We start from the raw sequence: 21365 nt of genomic DNA, 5'->3' as shown, positions 1-21365 counted from the left end.
AGCGTTTATTTAGATGCCAAGACAAGTGGGTGCGCTGAGTGAAAAGATGCTTTGATTGATGAAGTCATCCTCCATGGACAGTTGACAAGCGTTTGCTGTCAATAGGTTTTTGTGGGACAGTCACTCCACCATTTTATTGAGGCTTGGATGCACAGATGTTTGTAAGAAAGTACCCCTCTGAGGTGAAATAGAGATGTCATAGTGAATAAAACTGATCTAATTCCCATCTGCTCTGTTTCATTTCATCCATTTGGCTTTATCTCTCAGTTCATTCTCTGGCTTTCCTTCTCTTTATTTGTCTGCGAAAAGGCAAAATGCCTTCCTGTCACAAATCCATCCTGTGACGATTAACATGCAAATGTTTTTAATTAGAATGTAAATTGTCAACATAATCATTTTTAATTAGAATTTCAATTGTTATTGTTTGTATGAAGATACAAGCAGTATGTGTGAGGTGAGATGCCTGTTCGACATAACTTATTTGTTCTTTTTATTCAACGATTTAAACAATCCAGGTACTTCAATTACATTTGATTACAGTCCCTAACTTCTCTGTTTATTGCGGGCATGCAAGCGCTGATAAAGATCTGACAAAATAAGGGGCACAATAACATTGCCGTGTTTCAATAGTTTCTTAACAAAATTCAGACATATGGAGGAGGTGGTTATTTATGAGATAAAGAAATGTTCTGTATCTGTGGAGATGTGTGCTTTGGTAAGGGCTGGTCCTCCTCTCCTTGGTGGGTTGTGATGCATGGGTGGCCTCCTCGTGCACCCCGGTGTTGGAGTTCCAGAGGGCTAGGGGGTCTGCAAGTTGGCCTCGGCCATTGGGGAAGAAATCTGTCGTTTCTCAGGACCTCCTCCTCCTCTTTCCTCTGCTCGTCATGCCCTGCTGCAGTTGCCTTTCGCCTCCCTTGGGGGGTGGGCGGGGCTGCCAGCTGGCCTTGGGCCTATTGTTGGACTTGGCACGTCTCTGTCAGGGGGGTTGTGGCACTGGGTCTGAGTAGGCCGCTGTACATCAGGGCGTGTGGCAGGCGCTAGTTCTTGGGTGGTGGTCTCTTCCTTCTTGGTCATCTGGCTGGACATGACTGGCCCCCAGGAGTAACGCCTCTTAAAATACACAAGGCAAGGCAGTTTTACTTTTATAGTGCATTTCATTCATGTGGTAACTCAATGTGTACACAATTAAAAAATACAAAATTTAAAAGCATTTACAAACAAAATTGAAGTAAAGAAATAACAAGACGCTTACCATAATTGTGAAAGGAACATACAGTGTTAGTACAAGATTTTGGGAAAATTTATTTGACAAATACTTTAAAAGACCTTAATCATAGGCATGGTGAAAAAAAGCACCGTTTTTAACCTAGAATTAAAAGTCTTAATACTCAGGGCTGACTTCACTTCTGTTGTTATCTTATTGCATTTCCTGCATCATAACAGCTAATTGCTTTTTCACCATGTTTGCTTTGAAATCTGGCCTCTACCAAAATATCCACAAACATATGGAGAGGAAAACTTTGGTCCATAAAATTGGAAATCCTTGGGCAATCGTTCTAATATTTTCAGAGGTTGAAGTGAGCATAAGTAGCAATGTGACGATCAATCGCTGTATTCTGACATTAAGCTTTTCTACATTGTATGTTTAAGACTGTCCCTGGCACAGTCACAGTTACGACAAACTACATTGGGGTCTGAACTAAAGAGCCATTTAAACTAGGGATGCTCTGATCGATCGGGCACCGAACATGATTGGCCGATATTTGTGAACAATTACGTGATCGGAATATCCGATCAAAGCCTTTTATTGCCGATCAAAACATCAGATCACCAGCAGCTCATGCTTGGCTGCCGCCAGACGAAATGGGAAAAAGTTGATTTGTTTAATACGCGACGACGTCCACGCGACGACGTCCCTCCGTCCAAAATCACTCGCGCCGCCCAGAGCTACATTGACTCCAATTGAAACGCGCCGCCAGAAAGGCTCCCTAACGCAGCCGCGGCTCCGCTGCGAGCAGAGGGGAGGGACGCAACACAAGGCTGCGAAGCATGAGCTGCAGGTGATCGGATGTTTGCGGCGTACTCAAACATATATATGTCTATATACGGTAAATGTTGTCAATGTAATACTTGCCAGTGGTTGTCACAAATGGCGCTATTCAAGAGTGCTGACTAGCAGCAGTATTGCGCAATTTTTTGATACAGTAGTGTCAAAAATATGGGGCAAAGTAAGTACAGTCTGTAGGGTATTAATAATAATTTCCCCTCCAAAGAGGAGTAAATAATCATCAAAATCGAATTAACAGCTGCCATTGCCAACTACTTGGTAGGTGGAAGCATGAAAGAATGCCATCTGTTTTTCAGGGTGGCAAATCGGTCTTTTACTTTGATTTGACGCTAATGACATAATTTGGGCTGACAACACACTGCTCCAAAATGATTTTGAAGTCCCAGAGATTACATTTTGGCACATATGGTAAATGCCTGACTGATTGAAGAAAAACATTACTCAATGATATTTAAATTAAATAAGTAATATTGTAGTCTTGAAAATATCTGGGAAACGCTAATTTGGCTTATCTCTTTATCTCTTGGCTCTCTCCACTTTGTAATCATTCCTTTCCTTGCCTGAAATGTTTCATATTTCATTTTTATTTTGAGTTTGATTTGATTCTCGACTTTCCTCATCACAAATTGCTTTACCTTTGAAAATCCTTTTGACTCAAATTTCATGTACTTGTAGATGTTGTTTTCGTTGTTGCTCTCTCACGTCCGTATATTCTTATAGTTCAATATGGATAGACGAGTGATATTCCTAGTCCAGCATTATTATTGTTATTATAATTATCCGCCATAAGTGAGTGAGCTCAGCTCCTGTTTCATGGTTTAAGTTCACTTTCTAACCCGGGGTGGTCAACCACTCAAAGGCAAAGACAATTTTGAGTGTGTTTCTGCAAAGAGCCACATACACACAAGCATACATAAACTGCTCCGTCACGACCTCCCGTTCAATGTACAGTATACCTTTGTAGCCTGTGAAATGTTCTAAGCAAGTTGATACGAGTGCTTCATAAATTTGGGGAATGATGTCTACTTTTCTACCTGAGCTTTAAGTGAACAATCTGTGTTTGAGAAGTTCATTCGCCTTTTGAAATTCCTGGTTGATGTTTGAATGAGGGAACTCAAGTGCCGCTCAAGATTTGAAGCCTTGAAAAGTTCTAATGATCCCAGGCAGAATGAATGGTTTGCCATTATGCATTTGGTAGGCCAACACTATTCAACTTTTTTTTCCCACTCCAAGTCGTTTGTGTCAAAGTGCACTTGGTACCTTGATTGACAAATGTAATCCGTTCCATCACCTCGTTTAAACGAGCCCTCACACAGTATTGCTCACTTCATGTAAAACAGGGGTCAGCAACTTAGTTTGGGCACGGGCCCGTTTTCTCCTAACAATGCTATCGCAGGCTAAAATTACATTTTCATCAGACAAACCCATTGTAACAATATCAAAAGCTGATGGTTTGGTTTTATCACGTATTGATGTCATGATATGACTTATTGCAATATTGTGTGAAAGCTCACAGCACTGCAGTAAGCCTCACTGTATTGCTGGAAAGTTCACAATACACGCTCTGGTAACTAATTTGACAGCATCATATTTCTTATTTATAGCATTTGAAATGCAATACAGCCTACTGACAGTGATTCCCTTGCTTATCAAATCAGAAATACAGGAAACCTCTGAATAAAGACAACACAGGTAGCCAAGCCAAGACACGTAACAAAAAAAAGAGATCTAAGAATCACCTTGTTCGTTTCTTTTTCTGTGCTTACTGAGATGCTTAACTTTGGAGGGGTGTCCTGCTGCGTTGTCCAAAAAGGGGTTGAAGTCAGGCGAAGTGGAGGTCTCCACAACAGGCACCACTCTGCACCACGTCGCAATGACATATGAGCCGCATCAAGATTGATTGTGAAGCTGAGCTAACGCAGGGGGACCCGGGGCCGCTAAATGCGTTGAAAGTGTCCATAATCAACGTGTGCTTCAATCACATTAGTTCTATTTTTATTTTTTTTTCAATTGAAAGATTAATGTAGAGTAGCTCTGAGTATACACGGCTGGCTTTTGTTGAGATAACTCGAGGGAGAAATGTCATGTGCCAGTCAGCCAATAATCAGTGTCTTTCTTCAGACGTGTACATTACGTGGGTTATGCAGCCAATCGGATGCCTGTACTGCGAATACGGGCACCCGATTGGCCGTGTAACACCAACCCAGAAGTGAGGCTCTGAAATGCCACACTGACACCATTCCGTTCCGTGCTCCACACCCCTCACCACGTACACAACGATTGCAGTTGACGGCGCCCTACGAACAGCTAAGCTCATTTTTGAAAAGGGCTTCAGGAGTCGCATGAAACCGGCCAAAGAGCCACATGCGGCTCGTGAGCCGCAGGTTGGCCATGCCTGCTCTAACCCGCTTCATCTTCTTGTAAACAGCCAAGAGCTTTACAATGTATTTCAGAATAATGGGTCCCATGCACAGCGCATCATCGCTGACACCGCAACCAGGGTAGCCGCCATATTGGGAGCGCACTGGAGGCGACGTGACTGCAGTTCTTGTTTCTCGCTTGATTCAGACGGACGAAATATGTAAAATGGTGAACTGTTGCTGTGTTAGGGGGTGCAGCAATGCCACCCATGATCACAAAAGAAGAACATTCAACAAGGGTTTTTAGATGTTTCCTGCTTGGCAGAAGACTGAGGGAACACTTGTTTCGGACATATTAAAATGAATTCGGATGGCTTCGTTATCGGCGAAAACATTTCACCATAAACAACCTTCCATCTTGGGCGAGAGTATGCTACGTACATTTTCACAGCGGTAAGTTAAAAATAAAGTTTAGAATCCTCTTGCTTTCTCTCTTTTAGTCACACACGTGCATGCATCAGTGAGTGGAGTAAAAGGAAAGAATTAATGATCAACGATCACATACACTGTTAAAAAAGAAATAAGTACGCACAGCTGGGCAGTCCGTCCCGGGGCCGGAATGGTCTCTCCCTCTGTCCAGGACGTCACGGCCATTTTTGGGACAGAGGACAAGGGTGACAAGTTTTAAAAAGAGGGTGGACTAAGCAAGGGCGGAGGTGGATTTTAGTCCAGCCCACTAATTGTCCCTCATGCGCGTGACGTGGTCACGAGGCGGCCAAAGTTCATCTCAACCGACTCAACAAAATGGGCAAATGACAAAAATTGCCTCAGAACACTTCAAATGCGCCACTAAGTCCATACGGCCCGTAAACCCAGACTTTGTAAACTTCCGAGAAAACTTTGCAAGGACTCACCAGTGCGTCTGTGATATTCCAACCTGTCCACTGATTTTGTCCTTTTTATCAAAGTGAGATGCATCTTCACTTGGACAGAATATTGACTTGATTAGGTGCCGCCAACTACGGTCCTGTCATCTTGGCCGCGTAAACAAATTCGCGCATGGATCATTCATGTGACGTCTGGAGCGCTGTCACGGGAACTTCCTGTACATGGGGATTGGCTGAAAATTGTCATAGTATATGGTGCGGGTGTGTGATTGGTCCGCGGACACCATGATGACATAATTGACAGACGAATAAACAAATGACTGAATAATGTGGAATTTAATGCATTCTGATAGAGCGGGCTACATGTACTGCAGCAGCAAGTGACCCTTTCTCCGGCCACGGCGTTGCACAGAATCGCCTGCAGCTTGGTTCATGGCAAGAATGTAAAATGATTGACAGAAAAAATCTTTTCTTTTTTTTAAAATTCTGATGTAAGCCAGTTTCTAAGTGCGACTCTGCGTAATTCGCGTCATGTTCCATCTTGCGACAGCTCATAATTCTCATAAAATCTCATGAAATGTTCTTGCGAGACTCACGACAGGGCGTGACACCGTTGAGAGGTCTATGGGCCAGGCCCACGCAGTCAGAAATGCGAAAAATGTGTTTCCATTACACTTTTGTGATCTACCAGTACTTCCATATTGACAAAACCACCTCATGAGAGTGTAAAAAGCTTTTGCGATATTTGAGAGGTTTTTCAAATTTTCTCTGTTTCCATTATCAGTTTGCTAATGTGCAATTTGCATTTTGCACATTTCTGAGGTTCATGGAAACCCAGCTAGACATCTGGCACGGTATTTATGGCACTCGCAAGTTTCAGATCTTTTCGTGTTGGAGGCCAAGGGTAAGCTCCCTGTTTTTTTATTGTATTGTGAATGAGGTCTACGTGTGAGAGCTACATGATATTTTACAGAGCTGGGCATCGCCTAACCGTCACAAAGTTCCCGTCTGCATATTTAGCCGACCCACGTGGTCCCAGTACGTCCCTTGGCGATAGCCAATCGGACTCGAGAACTTAATGTACACGTCACACGCAGGCGCCGCGCAAGCAGACCAAAAAATATCAGATAAAAACAACAGACACACACGCACGCACAGCGTGGTGATTGGTGAAATAAAAACAAAATGTCATTGCGTCCGTGGGACCAAAAGGTACATAACACTGGCTTATGTTTTCCTTACTCGGCCGCGTGTCAGGAGTGCGGCACCTACGTGTAACGTGGTACCGGTTAAGTCCATTCACGACGCCGTTTGGCTGACTCAGACCGACTGAGACCATGTGGGTTAGATAAATATGCTGCTGACAGAAACTTTGTGACGGTTAGGCGATGTATCATGTTGCATTTGATGTGACCCTGCAGTGTCTACTTCATTGCCCTCAGCCTCTCTGTCCGACGAGAGGGATGAGGAAGAGGAGGAGGAGGAGGAGGAGGCGGCGGCAACTTCATGAAGGATCTCCTCAGCTGTCAGACAGTCAAAGCTAATTTTCATTTTCAGTCTCTTGTCAAACCAAAGCCGTGGACATAACACAATGACTTTATAGGATATAGCATGCAAACAAACCATTGTTTTAAGGTTGAAGAGTGGCGGCATGGCTGACTGAAAAAGTGGTCGATTCCCAACCCAGAGGTTATAATTTTGATCTCCTGCCCCTTTTACCAGAGCTGGGCACTCCGTCGAACTGACGATTTGGTCCATCTATCCGCCTATGATAGACGCCCATTTTGCAGGCGATAGACACAAAGAAAAAGGTGGACAAAGCATAGGCGGAAGTGCCTATTTTGATCTGTCTATGTATCACCTCCGGGGTGGGGTGGCAGCAGCTCCTAAAAGGTGACGTGTTCAGTCCGGCCGCAGTGAGGCTTCCATTGCACATTGGCCGTAGTGAGTCTCTGTGTCAGCTATGGGTCCTACAAGGGGCCGTATTCAGTTGGTCACGGTGACTGTTTTTGACAGCTCAACTCTCCGTCCTTATTCATAAAAAGAATTGTCCTCCAACCCCATCCGTCATCGTCTATTTAAAGCGCTTCCATCCTTACATTCCGTGTCTGTCCTCCCTGGCGGCCCCCCGCCCGACCCCCCAAAATAGCATCCGTGTATGCCATGGTAGGGATGCTAATGGTTGAGGTTTCATGATTCATAAACATTATTCAAAGCTCATTAGCTGGCTAATTTTCTATTCACATCCACTTACCGGCTGGATGTATTGTGAGTGGATTGAATTGTTTACACTGTCCAAGATATCATTTAGCTCCCAAGACAACCACCGTCAGTCGCTAAACGGAGCCCGCCAGGGTACATCCTGCCAGGGGACGCAATACGCAATTGCGTTTTACTGTCAAAGGTTTTGCGTTATAATATAATACGCTTTCAGTTTTTATTGCGCTATTTTGCATGAAAATGAATATTGCAAAATAAAGGATTGCAAGTATATTTTAGGAGGAAACAAAAGACTTCCACTTCCGGGTCATGCTGTGGCACTGGCAGAGATTTTTACACTCAAGAGATGTCCCAGTACCAGATAAGGATGTACTTTGCATACAAAGGGATAAGGTATGTAAATGTTAACAGTTACTTAACAAAACAAAATTGCCATGCCCCTTTTTCCTACACCTTATACAGTACATACCTAGCAAAAATGTGTCACCACATTATACACAGGCAGGCAGGGCACGTTTCTGTCAGTCAGTGGTCCACGGTATTATTAGACAACACATGGTATGTGTTGAACCACTAAAGGGCAGACTATACCTGTGCAATGTCACTGCAGGGAACACACATGAAAAGCGTTGTGCTGCTGGCAGTTAATAAAGGCGGCTCCATGGTATTGCAGAAGAGAACAGTGGTGTTGCCTTTTAAAAGAACCCAACACAACACGTCAGTCTGTACTTGACCTGGTTAGGGACGAATAGGGGGACGGACGAAAACCCACTTCCATCCTTGCTTAGTCCATCCTTTTTAAAAGATTTCTCGTCCTCCGTACGTCGTCCAGGACGGACGGACGGAGCATTCCCTGCGACGGGATGCCCATCTCAGTCCATTTCACATCAGCTGCGGTGAGTCTTCACATTTCACACAACAAATTCAATAAAATAAATATTGCAAAATAATACAATGTTATTTTAGGAGGAGAAAGACTTCCACTTGCGGGTTGTAGCTTCAAGTGTACGGCAGCGCTGGCCTGAAAATGAATGACGGTTTGGAGAGATTTTTATGCTCCAGAGATGTCGCAGACAAGGACATCGCGTGCAAAGGGATAAGGAATGAACTAAATGTTAACAGTTAAGTTAACAAAACAAAATTGCTAGGCATCTTTTTCCTCATCAGTGAAATGGGCATCCTGAGGCATAATCCAAGTTAATACATGTGTTGAATCGCTCGAGGGCAGACTATGCCTGTGAGTGTGATATCGCAGAAGAGAACAGTTCTTCTTTTCCTTTCGGCTTTTCCCTTCAGGGGTCGCCACAGCGAATCAATTGCCTCCATCTAACCCTGTCCTCTGCATTCTCTCACACCAACTACCTTCACGTCCTCCCTCATTACATCCATAAACCTCCTCCTTGGTCTTCCTCTAGGCCTCCTGCCTGGCAATTCAAAACCCAGCATCCTTCTACCAATATATTCACTATCTCTCCTCTGCCCAAACCAACTCAGTCTGGCCTCTCTGACCTTATCTCCAAAACCTCTAATATATGCTGTCCCTCTGATGTACTCATTCCTGATCCTATCCTCCCTGGTCACTCCCAGAGAGAACCTCAGCATCTTCATCTCTGCCACCTCCAGATCTGCCCCCTGTCTTTTCCTCATTGACACTGTCTCAAGACCAAACAACATCGCTTGTCTCACCACAGTTTTGTACACCTTTCATTTCATTTTAGCTGAAACTCTTCTATCACACATCACACCTGACACTTTTCTCCACCCGTTCCAACATGCCTGTATACACTTCTTCACCTTTTTTCCACACTCTCCATTGCTCTGGACTGTTGACCCTAAGTCCTTAAAACCCTCCACCTTCTTGATCTCTTCTCCCTGTAACCTCACTCTACCACTTGGGTCCCTCTCATTCACACACATGTATTCTGTCTTACTGCGGCTAACCTTCATTCCTCTCCTTTCTAGGACAAAGCTCCACCTCTCTAGTTTCTCCTCTACCTGTTACCTGCTCTCACTGCAGATCACAATGTCATCTGCAAACATCATATTCCATGGATATTCCTGTCTGACCTCGCCTGTCAGCCTGTCCATCACTATAGCAAACAAGAAGGGGCTCAGAGCTGATCCCTGATGCAGTTTCACCTCCACCTTGAACTCCTCTGTCACACCTACAGCACACCTCGCCACTGTCTAACAGTCCTCATACATGTCCTGCACCGCTCTCACATACTTCTCTGCCACTCCAGACTTCCTCATACAATACCACACTTCCTCTCTGGGCACCCTGTCATAAGCTTTCTCCAGATCTACAAAAACTCAATGCAGCGCCGTTTGGCCTTCTCTGTACTTCTCTATCAACATCCTCAAAGCAAATACTGCATCTGTGGTACTCTTTTTTGGCATGAAACCATATTGCTGCTCACAAATGCTCACTTCTGCCCTTGGTCTAGCTTCTACTACTCTTTCCCATAACTTCATTGTATGGCTCATCAGCTTTATTCCTCTGTAGTTGCCACAACTCTGTACGTCTCCCTTGTTCTTAAAAATAGGAACCAGCACACTTCTTCTCCATTCCTCAGGCATCTTCTCACTATCTAAGATCCTGTTGAACAACCCAGTCAGAAACTCTACTGCCACCTCTCCTAGACACTTCCAAACCCCAGCAGGTGTATCATCAGGACCGACTACCTTTCCACTCTTCATCGTCTTCAGTGCCCTCCTCACTTCATCCAGACTAATCTTTGCTAGTTCCTGGTCCACAGCATTCACCTCTGCTAGTCTTTGTTCTCTCTCATTTTCCAAATTCATCAGCTCTTCAAAGTACTCTTTCCATCTTCCCATCACACTACTGGCACCTGTCAATAGATTTCCGTCCCTATCTTTAATCACCCTAACCTGCTGCACATCCTTCCCATCTCTGTCTCTCTGACTTGCCAACCGGTATAAATCAGTCTCTCCCTCCTTACTGTCCAACCTAGCATACAAGTCATCATAAGCTCCTTGTTTGGCCTTTGCTACCTCTACCTTCACCTAACGCTGCATCTGCCTGTACTCCTGTCTACTCTCCTCAGTCCTCTCAGTGTCCTACTTCTTCTTAGCTAACCTCTTTCTCGGTATACACTCCTGTACCTGTACCTTCTCATTCCACCACCAAGTCTCCTTATCTACTTTCCTTCCAGATGACACACCAAGTACCCTCCTACCTGTCTCCCTGATCACATTAGCTGTAGTTTTCCAGTCATCTGGAAGCACCTCCTGACCACACAGAGCCTGTTTTAACTCCTTCCTAAAAGTTATGCAACACTCTTCCTTTTTCAGCTTTCACCATTTCATCTTCTCCTCTGCCTTTGCCCTCTTCCTCTTCCTCATCACCAGAGTCATCCTACACACCACCATCCTATGCTGTTTGGCTACACCTTCGCCTACCACTACTTTGCAGTCACTGATCTCCTTCAGGTTACACCGTCTACACAAGATGTAGTCTACCGGTGTGCTCCTACCACCACTCTTATAGGTCACCCTATGTTCTTGTCTCTTCTGGTAGAAAATATTCACTATAGCCATTTCCATCCTTTTTGCAAAGTCAACTACCATCTGTCCTTCTGCGTTCCTCTCCTGGATACCAAACCTGCCCATCACCTCCTCATACCCTCTGTTTCGTGCACCAACATGTCCATTGAAGTCCGCACCAATGACAACTCTCTCACTTCTAGGAATGCACTGCATCACTTCATCAAAGTCCAGCCAGAATTTCTCCTCCTCCAGCTCACATCCTACCTGTGGAGCATATCCGCTAACAACATTGAACATCACACCTTCGATTTCTAGCTTCAGACTCATCACTCTATCTGACAATCTTTTTACCTCCAGGACATTCTTAACAAACTCCTCCTTCAAGATAACTCCTACTACATTTCTCTTCCCATCTACACCATGATAGAACAACTTGAACCCTGCTCCTAAACTTCGAGACTTGCTTCCTTTCCACCTGGTCTCCTGGACACACAGTATGTCTACCTTCCTCCTCTGCATCATGTCCACCAATTCTCTACCTTTTCCTGTCATAGTTCCAACATTCAATGTCCCTACTCTCAGTCCTATACTCTTAGCGCTCCTCTTCTCTCTCTTCCTACGAACACACTTTCCTCCTCTTCTTCTTCGACCAACAGTAGTCCAATTTCCACCAGCGCCCTGTAGGTCAACAGCGCCGATGGCGGTCGTTGTTAACCCGGGCCTCGACCGATCCGGTATAGAAGTCATAGGTTTGATTCGCATCTTTGATTTGGCAAAGGTTTTACGCCCTTCGTGACGCAACCCTCTGTATTTATCTTGGGCTTGGGCACAATAAGATACTGGCTTGTGTCCTCTTGTGGCTACATTCGCAGAAGAGAACAGTCGCCTTTCTTTTTAAAAGAACACAACACGTCAGTCTATACTTGACCTGGTTACGGACAATTGCAGGAATGGAACAAAACCCACTTCCATTCTTGCTTGGTCAGTCCTTTAAAAAAAACGTCTCGTCCTCCATCCCCAAAATGGACATCCGTCTGGGACGGACGGTTCCGTCCCGTCCCTGGGACGGAATTCTGGTTAACACATTATGTCAGCAAATATATATCACCATTTGAACAAATCACAAATCTGCCTCACAGTCAAATGTTTTGTATTTGAATCACGGGTCTGAAATTATCTTAGTGAAGTTTGCATGTTCTCCCGCCGTTTGGGTGGGTTTTCTCCAAGTGCTCTAATTTCCTCTTGAATTGAAGACTAAATTGCCTGGAGGGGAGGTGAATGTGATTGTGTGTCTGATGTGCCCTTTGATGATGATGATTGAATCATTCCACGGTGTACCCAGCTTCTGACCACAATAGAATAAATGCTTGAAAAGAGCTTATTGGATGAGTACATTCACATAAAAACCATCTAGTCCAACTACAAGCCTTTGTTTCTTTGTGTGCTCCAGGTAAGCTCCATAGGCAGCAGTTGCTTGTCTTCGGAAAAGAAAACTTGAGTAAAGGGAATGAATTGTGGTGTGACAGTGAAGCATGTGGCTAACACGTCTGCTTCACAGCCAAAAGGTGCTCAAGGCAGGCAGCTCTATGTACAGTGAGTATGCATGTTTTCCTTATGCTTACGTGGGTTTTGCCCTCTTCTAAAACCATGAATGCTGGGTTATTTGAAAAATAGGATCGGAGTAATGTGTTTTACTGATGCTCATTACCTTGAGTGGTGCACTTGCAACAACAACCCTGTGTTCTGCCATTTCAATGGCCGTTTTATGATAGGAACAATAATGCAGGTATTTTTCTTTCTTTTTTTTTTGTTTTCATTTGCATTTTTACCTTCCAAAACGTCACATAAACTAGTAGCCAATGTGACAGTTGTTATTAGCCTTTAGTTAAAAAACTGCCCCGGGTAAACGACATCTGTCCTTTTTTTTTTTTTTTTTTTTTCAAAAACATTCACAGCAAGTCATGGTTCTATAATATGTATTTTTTTAGAAAGTTTATTACACTTCACATCCTACCTGACATATCCTCCAATTATCCATTCTTTAGGAATGACAATGGAGAGCAACAGAAAAGCCAGTAGTTGAACCCACACTAGCTGAATGAAAGGCAGAAATGGAATTTACATGTTGTAGATGTACAGTATAATAGCAAAAACATCTGACTTTTGTTATTCTGTCATTAACACTTTTTTGGTTGATATAATGGTTTGTGATTGCCCGAATCTTTCCTCTGAGCTCTTTGGAAAGCCTGCCACTTCATAGCTTGGTTTTGGCTCTTAGCTGCTTTGTCAGCTGTGACACGTGTGTTTACAGTCACAGCTGTGACTGTCCAAAGCTACTCAAGATACTACGAAAGTATGATAAAGGTCAAATAGATTTATAAAACAAACAATTGCACCTGAAATGAGTTTATTAAGGAAATCTTCCCGAATCACTGGAGAAGACAAATACTTAACACATGGACATAAAAACAGATTCATATTAAGACACAATTGATTCTGTATAGAAGCTTGTGATTCAGTCTGTGTGCATTTGGTATAATGTTTCAACATGAGCATTGGACAACAGACAACCTCCACCCCTAAATCCACCACTGTAAAGACTTAGTGTTAAGGGTTTGATCAGATTATAAACCGACTCTTATCTGACCAAGCATTTCACTAAATTTCAAGAATTCTGTACACATTGCAGTTTTTTCTCATGAATTCTTCCAATAAAACACATTTACAGCAGACAGTCCATTTTCAGTGTTTTTTTTATCGGTATTTTGTAAAATGTTTATTCACATATTTAGCGCAATTAGTGTAAGTCTTTGTTAGCAAAAAAAAAAAGTCTTCTCTTTACTTCAAGCACCACCCCACATTTTGAATGGCAGCTGATTCATATGACATGGTAAGATCTATTGGTGCTTATCTTGTACTGGTTTACAGTATCTGGTAGAAGTCCTCTGGCAACATACCCAAACTCTCTGTCTTACTTGCCTCAAGAGTCAATCTCATCCTGAGTGGTAATTCTCAATGAAAGGTCCTTTTTGACGTTTGAGTTTAAAGTGAGGATGTTGTGCACTTCGACTAAATCAAGTGCTATGACAAATGATATCACTGCAGACGGGGCCAATACTGTGACATGTCTGTTTCATTTCCTGGAACTTGGACTGGAACTGAGACTCCTGGAGAAATCAGACCTAATGAAAGAGGTAATAACAGATTTGTAATTAGAATACATCCTAAAGAAGCAAGGAGAATTAGGCTGGTGGGGAATTTCTATGCGTAATCATGCAATAATAATACATTAATGTAATGTAATGAAGGATGGATTAATTTTTAATGCCCCCTCACCAAAAACATGTCAAATAACAGAATAAAAGAATAGAGATGAAACAATATATTTAGCGGGGAAGGGAAGGAAGAAAAAGGAACAAGGATTTATTCCCTCTATTCTACAATGTTTTAACTCTCCTACCCAATGCATATCAAACAACTTTATGGGCTCTACTTTCAGAAATCCTGCACATTGCTTTGTGTAATTCTGCACAGAGGTGGGTAAGACCCATCCATCCATCCATTATCTGTACCGCTTCTCCTCACAAGGGTCGCGGGGCGTGCTGGAGCCTATCCCAGCTGTCTTTGGGCAGTAGGCGGGGGACACCCTGAACTGGTTGCCAGCCAATCGCAGGGCACACAGAGACAAACATCCGCACTCACAATCACACCTAGGGGCAATTTAGAGTATCCAATCAACTTACCATGCATGTTTTTGGAATGTGGGAGGAAACCGGAGTGCCCGGAGAAAACCCACGCAGGCACGGGGAGAACATGCAAACTCCACACAGGGAGGCCGGAGCCGGGATCGAACCCACGACCTCTGAACTGTGAGGCGGACGTGCTAACCAGTCGACCACCGTGCCGCTGGGTAAGACCCAATGTTGGTAATTTTGCCGATGAGTACAGCTAAGCAGAGCTGCACCGCTGTGGTAGTTGTCACCGCCGATTTCAATCATGGCTAACCAAAGTTGCTCCTTGCTTTCCCTTTAAATGCGAAGCGCTAGTCGTGCACTAGAGTTTCAACATGACGGAAGCAAATCTGCACAGTGAAGTGGGCACTTGGAGACCGTCCCCACCCCAGATCGTTCATGTCACCCACCATAACTGTGCTGCCCAGTAGAATGATTAAAAGAAATATAATAAAACGATTCAGAGAGCTGTGCCCTGCGACTGGCTGGCGACCAGTTCGGGGTGTAGTCTGCCTTCACCCGTTGACGGATGGGATAGGCTCCAGCACCTCCCCGCAACCCTGTATAGGATAAGCGGTTTGAAAGATGATGATGATGATTCGGAGAGCCTGCCTGCTGTTCACATATTTCTGAATGAAATACGCTGCATCTACCCTGCGCCAATGTTAGATGTGGTCTGATCAGGCGTAAGGTTTAAATTGACTTTCTGCCACCAAACTGTATTCCGCCAGGCCCATTTCCAAGACATTCCTTTACTGTGCTGGCCTGCCCAGGTTTGCCATTCTGACAATTTGGCAGTGAGTTTGGAGATAGGTTGTCTGTCCTATGTGCTGGAAGATGTAACAGAGTTATCTCTGTGCCACTCATTTCTTAATCTCACTTTGTAGTTACTGAAGACAATCCAAATTATTTTGAGTTTTTGGCAAAGCTTTTTTCAATATCCATCCATTATCTGTACCGCTTCTCCTCACAAGGGTCGCAGGGCGTGCTGGATTCTATCCCAGCTGTCTTTGGGCAGTAGGCGGGGGACACCCTGAACTGGTTGCCAGCCAATCGCAGGGCACACAGAGACAAACATCCGCACTCACAATCACACCTAGGGGCAATTTAGAGTATCCAATCAACTTACCATGCATGTTTTTGGAATGTGGGAGGAAACCGGAGTGCCCGGAGAAAACCCACGCAGGCACGGGGAGAACATGCAAACTCCACACAGGGAGGCCGGAGCCGGGATCGAACCCACGACCTCTGAACTGTGAGGCGGACGTGCTAACCAGTCGACCACCGTGCCGCCCTTTTTTCAATATATGTATGTATTTTGTTTTTATTTAATCTATTTTTGGTTTTAGTTTTTTTGTGGGGGGAGCCACATTTTCCCAGCAAAACGCATCTTGGCGGTTTATCAAAGTTTTGTGAGGAATTTTGGGGGGGTCAATTTTATGTATATATTTTTTAATTTATTTTTTTCCAATGCATTTCAATGGGTGTCAATCATAGAGATTTTTGCCATTCGTGGGGGATAGGGACCGGGCCGGCACGCAAATAGCGAATTCCATTATATTCTGTATGTGTAAGGTAATATTATTGTAATAATGATGTTTGGGCTCGTCATTCTGAGTTACCAGCATGTGTAGTGTAGGCAATCACTTGTTTAGCTCTTTACTATAGTCATTTATTAATGCATGCAGAACTGCCAAATGTTACGGATTACCCGTATTTTGTTGAGGAAATCGCTGAATGCTAACTTTTTATGCATGTAAGACTAACTGTTCCTGATAGCCCAGGCCGGCCGGCCCAGCCAGTACAAATTTCTAAGACAGTTAGCCTAAGGACTTGAGGTTTACATTGGAAATGATCTTTAAATAACAATTTGACTACTAAATTAATTGCTTTAGGTTTGTAATTCAAGTGACAGATCTTTTTTTATGGCAGACTAAGACTACCGTATTTTCCAGACTATAAATTGCTCCGGAGTACAAGTCGCACCAGCCATAAAATGCATAATAAAGAGGGAAAAAAACATATATGTCGTACTGGAGTATAAGTCGCATTTTGGGAGGAAATTGTGCACTTAGTACACATCATTTCCACTGAGCTACGATGGTAACATTTAGCTAACATTCACACATGTAGCATACAAGAAAGTTACTGTAAGATAACTTTAAACTCATCAAAACGGTTGTAGATCGATTAAATAAGTCTTTTATTTATCCCCAACCATGTAGAATGTTTCCAAGTCTCCAAAAGTATTCATGTATTCGGTCGTAATTATAACTTGTCTCCACTGTGCTCGTCTTTTTACGTGTGTGGCTGCATGATGCAATACCCCAGCCAGAGGCAGGCAACTGCCTGTTTGTGGTTCGTTCTTATTCAACCATCGTCTGTAAGTAACTTAGACAATTGTGTGTACCGCTTATGAGCATGCAACATTTATATAGGAGCTGAATTGTGGATAATTGCACTGTGTTGTTGACTGAAGATACTAATCGCTATTGCTAATGCTAATCGCTATCGCTAATCGTTAGCATAGGCTCATCTTGTTCATGAGTTTCAAGTTTCTTTTGTTTCGACAATGACAATGACAATTGTGAAACTGCACAAGAAACAGAAAATACAATCAATCTATGCATTACATACACATGTATTTTCATAGACATGAACAAGATAATCCAATAATGTTCATCCTGTCTTCTTATTCGTTAAATGAGTTTCAAGTTTCTTTTGTTTCGACAATGACAATGATCTTTCTATTTTTTTGTGAAGAGAAAACTCTCTTACCGTGCTGACAGTTTCGGCTGTCACTTGCAGCCTTCCTCGGAGCCTGTCACTGCTTCCACATGACGTGTCTAAAAACAGCTGACCTGGTCAGGGGAATCGTCAAAATAAGGCTCCCCGACCCGATCAAGGCTGCGCTCCAACCCCCCGCAAATGCGCTATATAAATACAATTCTATTGTATTATTTTGCTCCGGACACGTCACATGGAAGCAGTGACAGGCTCCGAGGAAGGCTGCAAGTGACAGCCAAAACTGTCAACACGGTAAGAGAGTTTCTCTTCACAAAAAATAGAAAGATCATTGTCATTGTCGAAACAAAAGAAACTTGAAACTCATTTAACAAATAAGAAGACAGGATGAACATTATTGGATCATCTTGTTCATGTCTATGAAAATACATGTGTATGTAATGCATAGATTGATTGTATTTTCTGTTTCTTGTGCAGTTTCACAATATAAACAGGCAACTTTGCTGCAATACAATACAATACAAATTTATTTATGTAGCGCATTTCATAACAGCTAGAGAGCAGACTACGTGAACTATGAATTGGAGGTGGCGTGATTAAATCTGCCAATAAGAAGACAAGTTAGAAATATTGGGGGCAGAGTGAATTACGCTAAAGCGCCTGCAGAGGGAGACAAAACATCATAAATACAAGTCAGCACTAACAAGTCATGACAGTAATAATGTGTTAATAATTTCACACAAGTCGCTTCTGAGTATTAGTCGCACCCCCTGCCAAACAATGAAAAAAAACTGCGGTAATTTGCCAATTAAGACAGTTCATACCACAATACCTGTCGATGTAGCAGAGGAGGTCAATGGTTGGTTGTTCATGTGCTGTTGCATGTGGGGAGGAGTGTAGGTCTCATAACTTCTTCCATTTACCGGTACACCTGAGCTGGTGGGCAGCATACACGAGTAAGATGTCTGACAAGATGCCTGAAAGTACAAATGAATAAAACTCATGAAACTACATAATCAAAAAGGGGGCCCACAAAAAAATAGACACACACTCATCAGAGGTGTTGGGCATTCCGACAATACTGACGGAAAGTCCGTCAATCCGTCACTGATGGACGCCTGTTTTGCTGTCGAATAACGGGAAACTTTGAAAAATTTTAGCGCTGATGGAAGTGGGTTTTCTTCCACCACTGGATCAACCTGAAGCAATAATGTTATTAAACAATAAAAATATAACAATATAACAGGGGATTTGAATATAGGGCTGCAGCAAATCAATATTTTAGTTAGAGCTACTGGATGCATAAATCGGTGGTAACTCGAATCGAGAAGAGAATTGGCCGTTAGAAATGAATGCCGAACCAGGATTTTCAGATTCAAGTCAGAATGGGTCACGCCATAACAACAACACTAACCGGTACGCCGCTCTCCCCCGCCCTCCAATGTCCTCACTTTTGTTACCTCCACAGTCCCCCCAGACTATAGCAAACCACAGAAACTGTGACCTATTAAGTTATACAGTCTTACAGTATTAATGTAGTAGTAGTGTAGTGTGGTGCGTTCAAATAAGCTTTAAGTTAAACTGTTAAGCAGTCAGTCAATAAAGACCAGCTAGGCAGTGTATAAACACCTCTGTTTAATCACTGTTGACCTCTCACACCGTCCTAGTAATGAAGATTAAATACAAAAACATTCAGGTTAGCTTAAAGTTAGATAGCAGCTGTTACGATGCAAGTGGATGGATTTAATATTGGTCCAAAAGAAGACACTCATTTCTGCCAGTTTATGAAGTTGGATCCTGGAGGTTAAAGTAAGTTGTTTTAAACTAAAAAGGAAAACCTTTCTGTAGGTCGATGTGGCTGCGTTACTGTGTCAGTGTAAACTAAGATATTTTTTCAAAAAAGTACATGTGAGGTTTGGTAAAGCGCTTTTGGTAAGTGTTATGTGTTTTGTGTTTTTGGGGCTACAATTTCTCAGCCGTGTACACGCATGTGTGGCGCACATAGCAAGACAGCGGCAAAACATAGCTACAACATCACATGTTTAACTACACTCAAGTGTGGCTAGGACATTATTATACTGTTTAACTTTAGAGCCACATTCGCTAATAGGTTTAATGACCCTGGGCCATTTGGACCAGTGGACTTTGCTGGAAGTTTCGATCAGACCCTCAAAAAACATTTGGGTCGGCATGGAAAAGGAATGCAAAAGCAATGCTCAATTAGTATAAAGCATAACAATTCAGAGTGAGTAATGAAATGTAATATAATTACCTTCAAATGACAGTTTAGAAAGTTTATCATATAACTGGGTTTTGGAAGTAAAATATTGTACAGTATCGTATATGTCACATCATAAAATAATCTTACTTGCATAGGCAGGCTGGCAGCCATACTGAAGGGTGGCATGGACGGTAGGCTGTAGCTGCAGGGCAGAACTGAATCGGACCTCCCCAACATAGAGCCTGATGTGAATGACACTAAAATATAGAATACCAGGGTTTAGAAAGGTTAAAATTGGGCATAACCATCCATCCATTTTCCAACCCGTTGAATTGCGAGCATGCTGGGTGGGGCCTATCCCAGCTGTCTTTGGGCAGTCGGCGAGGTACACCCTGAACTGGTCGCCAGCCAACCGCAGAGCACATACAGACAAACAACCATTCACACTCACGGTCACACCTATGGATAATTTAGAGTGTCCAATTAATCTACTATTCATGTTTTTGTAATGTGGGAGGAAACAGGAGTACCTGGAGAAAACCCGCGCAGGCACAGGGAGAACATGAAAACTCCACACAGGAAGGCTGTAGCCCGGGATCGAACCCTGGACCTCTGTGCTTTGAGGCGGATGTGCTAACCAGTCGCCCACCTTTCTGCCTTGTGCATAACCTTATTGCAAAAGTAATTAAAAGCAAAACAAAACAAAACACCTGTCCATCTGTTGAGCCGTGCAATTAAGTGTACCAGGCCAGGGTGCACAGTGCCTTTTACAATTTTTTTTCAATGAAAATAAGCCGATGGGTTTATTGTGTTTTTATCCCTTTGGCAGCAGTTGTGCCAATGTATATTTTGATACATGCTTTGGGGTCGGTAAACATTTCAATCAGTCATTCAATCAATTTATCAATCAAGCATTTGCTTGGATGGGCTCCAGCTCACCTGCAATCCTAATGAGGGAACAGTACAAACAAATTTTAATTTTGCAAATTTGGCCATTACCTGATGTGGAGTACGCAGAGCTTGGCACTTGACCTTTTTTTGCCGGTCCGGCCGCGACCCTCCACCCTTGACCTGGGTACCCTTCCGGCCGCGACCCGCAGGCCATATTCATAAACATTGACGGCCCCCACCCCATTCCCCCCCCCCCCCCCCCCCCAAAAAAGCGTCCGTGATTGACGTCACTGCGGGAGAAACGCTAACGGCAGAGGCTTTTTAAAGATCATTAGCTGGCTAATTTACTATTCGAACCCGCTGTGGACACGCTTCAAATGCGCCAGTAGTATTTACCCAACTGCGTGCTTCCTTGCAGCAGTTGTTGCTCGTGCAGACGCGGGAGTAGAGAGAAGCCTAAAAAGAAGCCTTTCACCGAGTAGGCTGAGATGATTTTTGGCCGCCTCTCGAGCACACGCATGAGGGCCGATTAGTGGGCCGGACTAAAATCAACTTCCGGCCATGCTTAGTTCAGCCATTTTTTTACAATTTGTCAACCCCCACCCCTCCGCCCCAAAAGTGGACGGACTGCCCATCTCTGGTTATACGTTATAATGATGAGAATGATTTAAGTAAGAATAACCATTGCAATATAAAGGTACAATCCAAATCATCTAAAAATTGAGATAACAT

General features: G+C 43.4%; 1 protein-coding gene and 1 pseudogene across 1 annotated transcript in view; one reads left to right on the top strand and one right to left on the bottom strand.

Moving 5' to 3' along the window:
* The first annotated feature begins 10715 nt into the window (after nucleotides 1-10715).
* On the top strand, nucleotides 10716-11360 carry LOC147148079 (uncharacterized; annotated as a pseudogene).
* A 2119-nt stretch (nucleotides 11361-13479) lies between these two features.
* The window catches only part of pax6a (paired box 6a), a 48495-nt gene continuing 40609 nt past the window's right edge, over nucleotides 13480-21365 (bottom strand). Inside the window, exons 9-11 of the mRNA XM_086028141.1 lie at nucleotides 19890-19999; nucleotides 18354-18498; nucleotides 13480-14227 (exon numbers count right to left, since the gene is read on the bottom strand). Of these exons, the coding sequence (XP_085884267.1) occupies nucleotides 14142-14227; nucleotides 18354-18498; nucleotides 19890-19999 (341 nt within the window). The 3' untranslated portion in view covers nucleotides 13480-14141. The remainder of the gene's footprint in view (nucleotides 14228-18353; nucleotides 18499-19889; nucleotides 20000-21365) is intronic.

Source organism: Filicampus tigris, chromosome 4, assembly GCF_054856515.1.
Source record: "Filicampus tigris isolate MCC_2025a chromosome 4, RoL_Ftig_1.0, whole genome shotgun sequence".
In the NCBI taxonomy this organism is placed as follows: Eukaryota; Metazoa; Chordata; class Actinopteri; order Syngnathiformes; family Syngnathidae; genus Filicampus; species Filicampus tigris.
The sequence above is the reverse complement of the archived record's forward strand: the minus strand, read 5'-3'. Positions and strand labels throughout refer to the sequence as shown.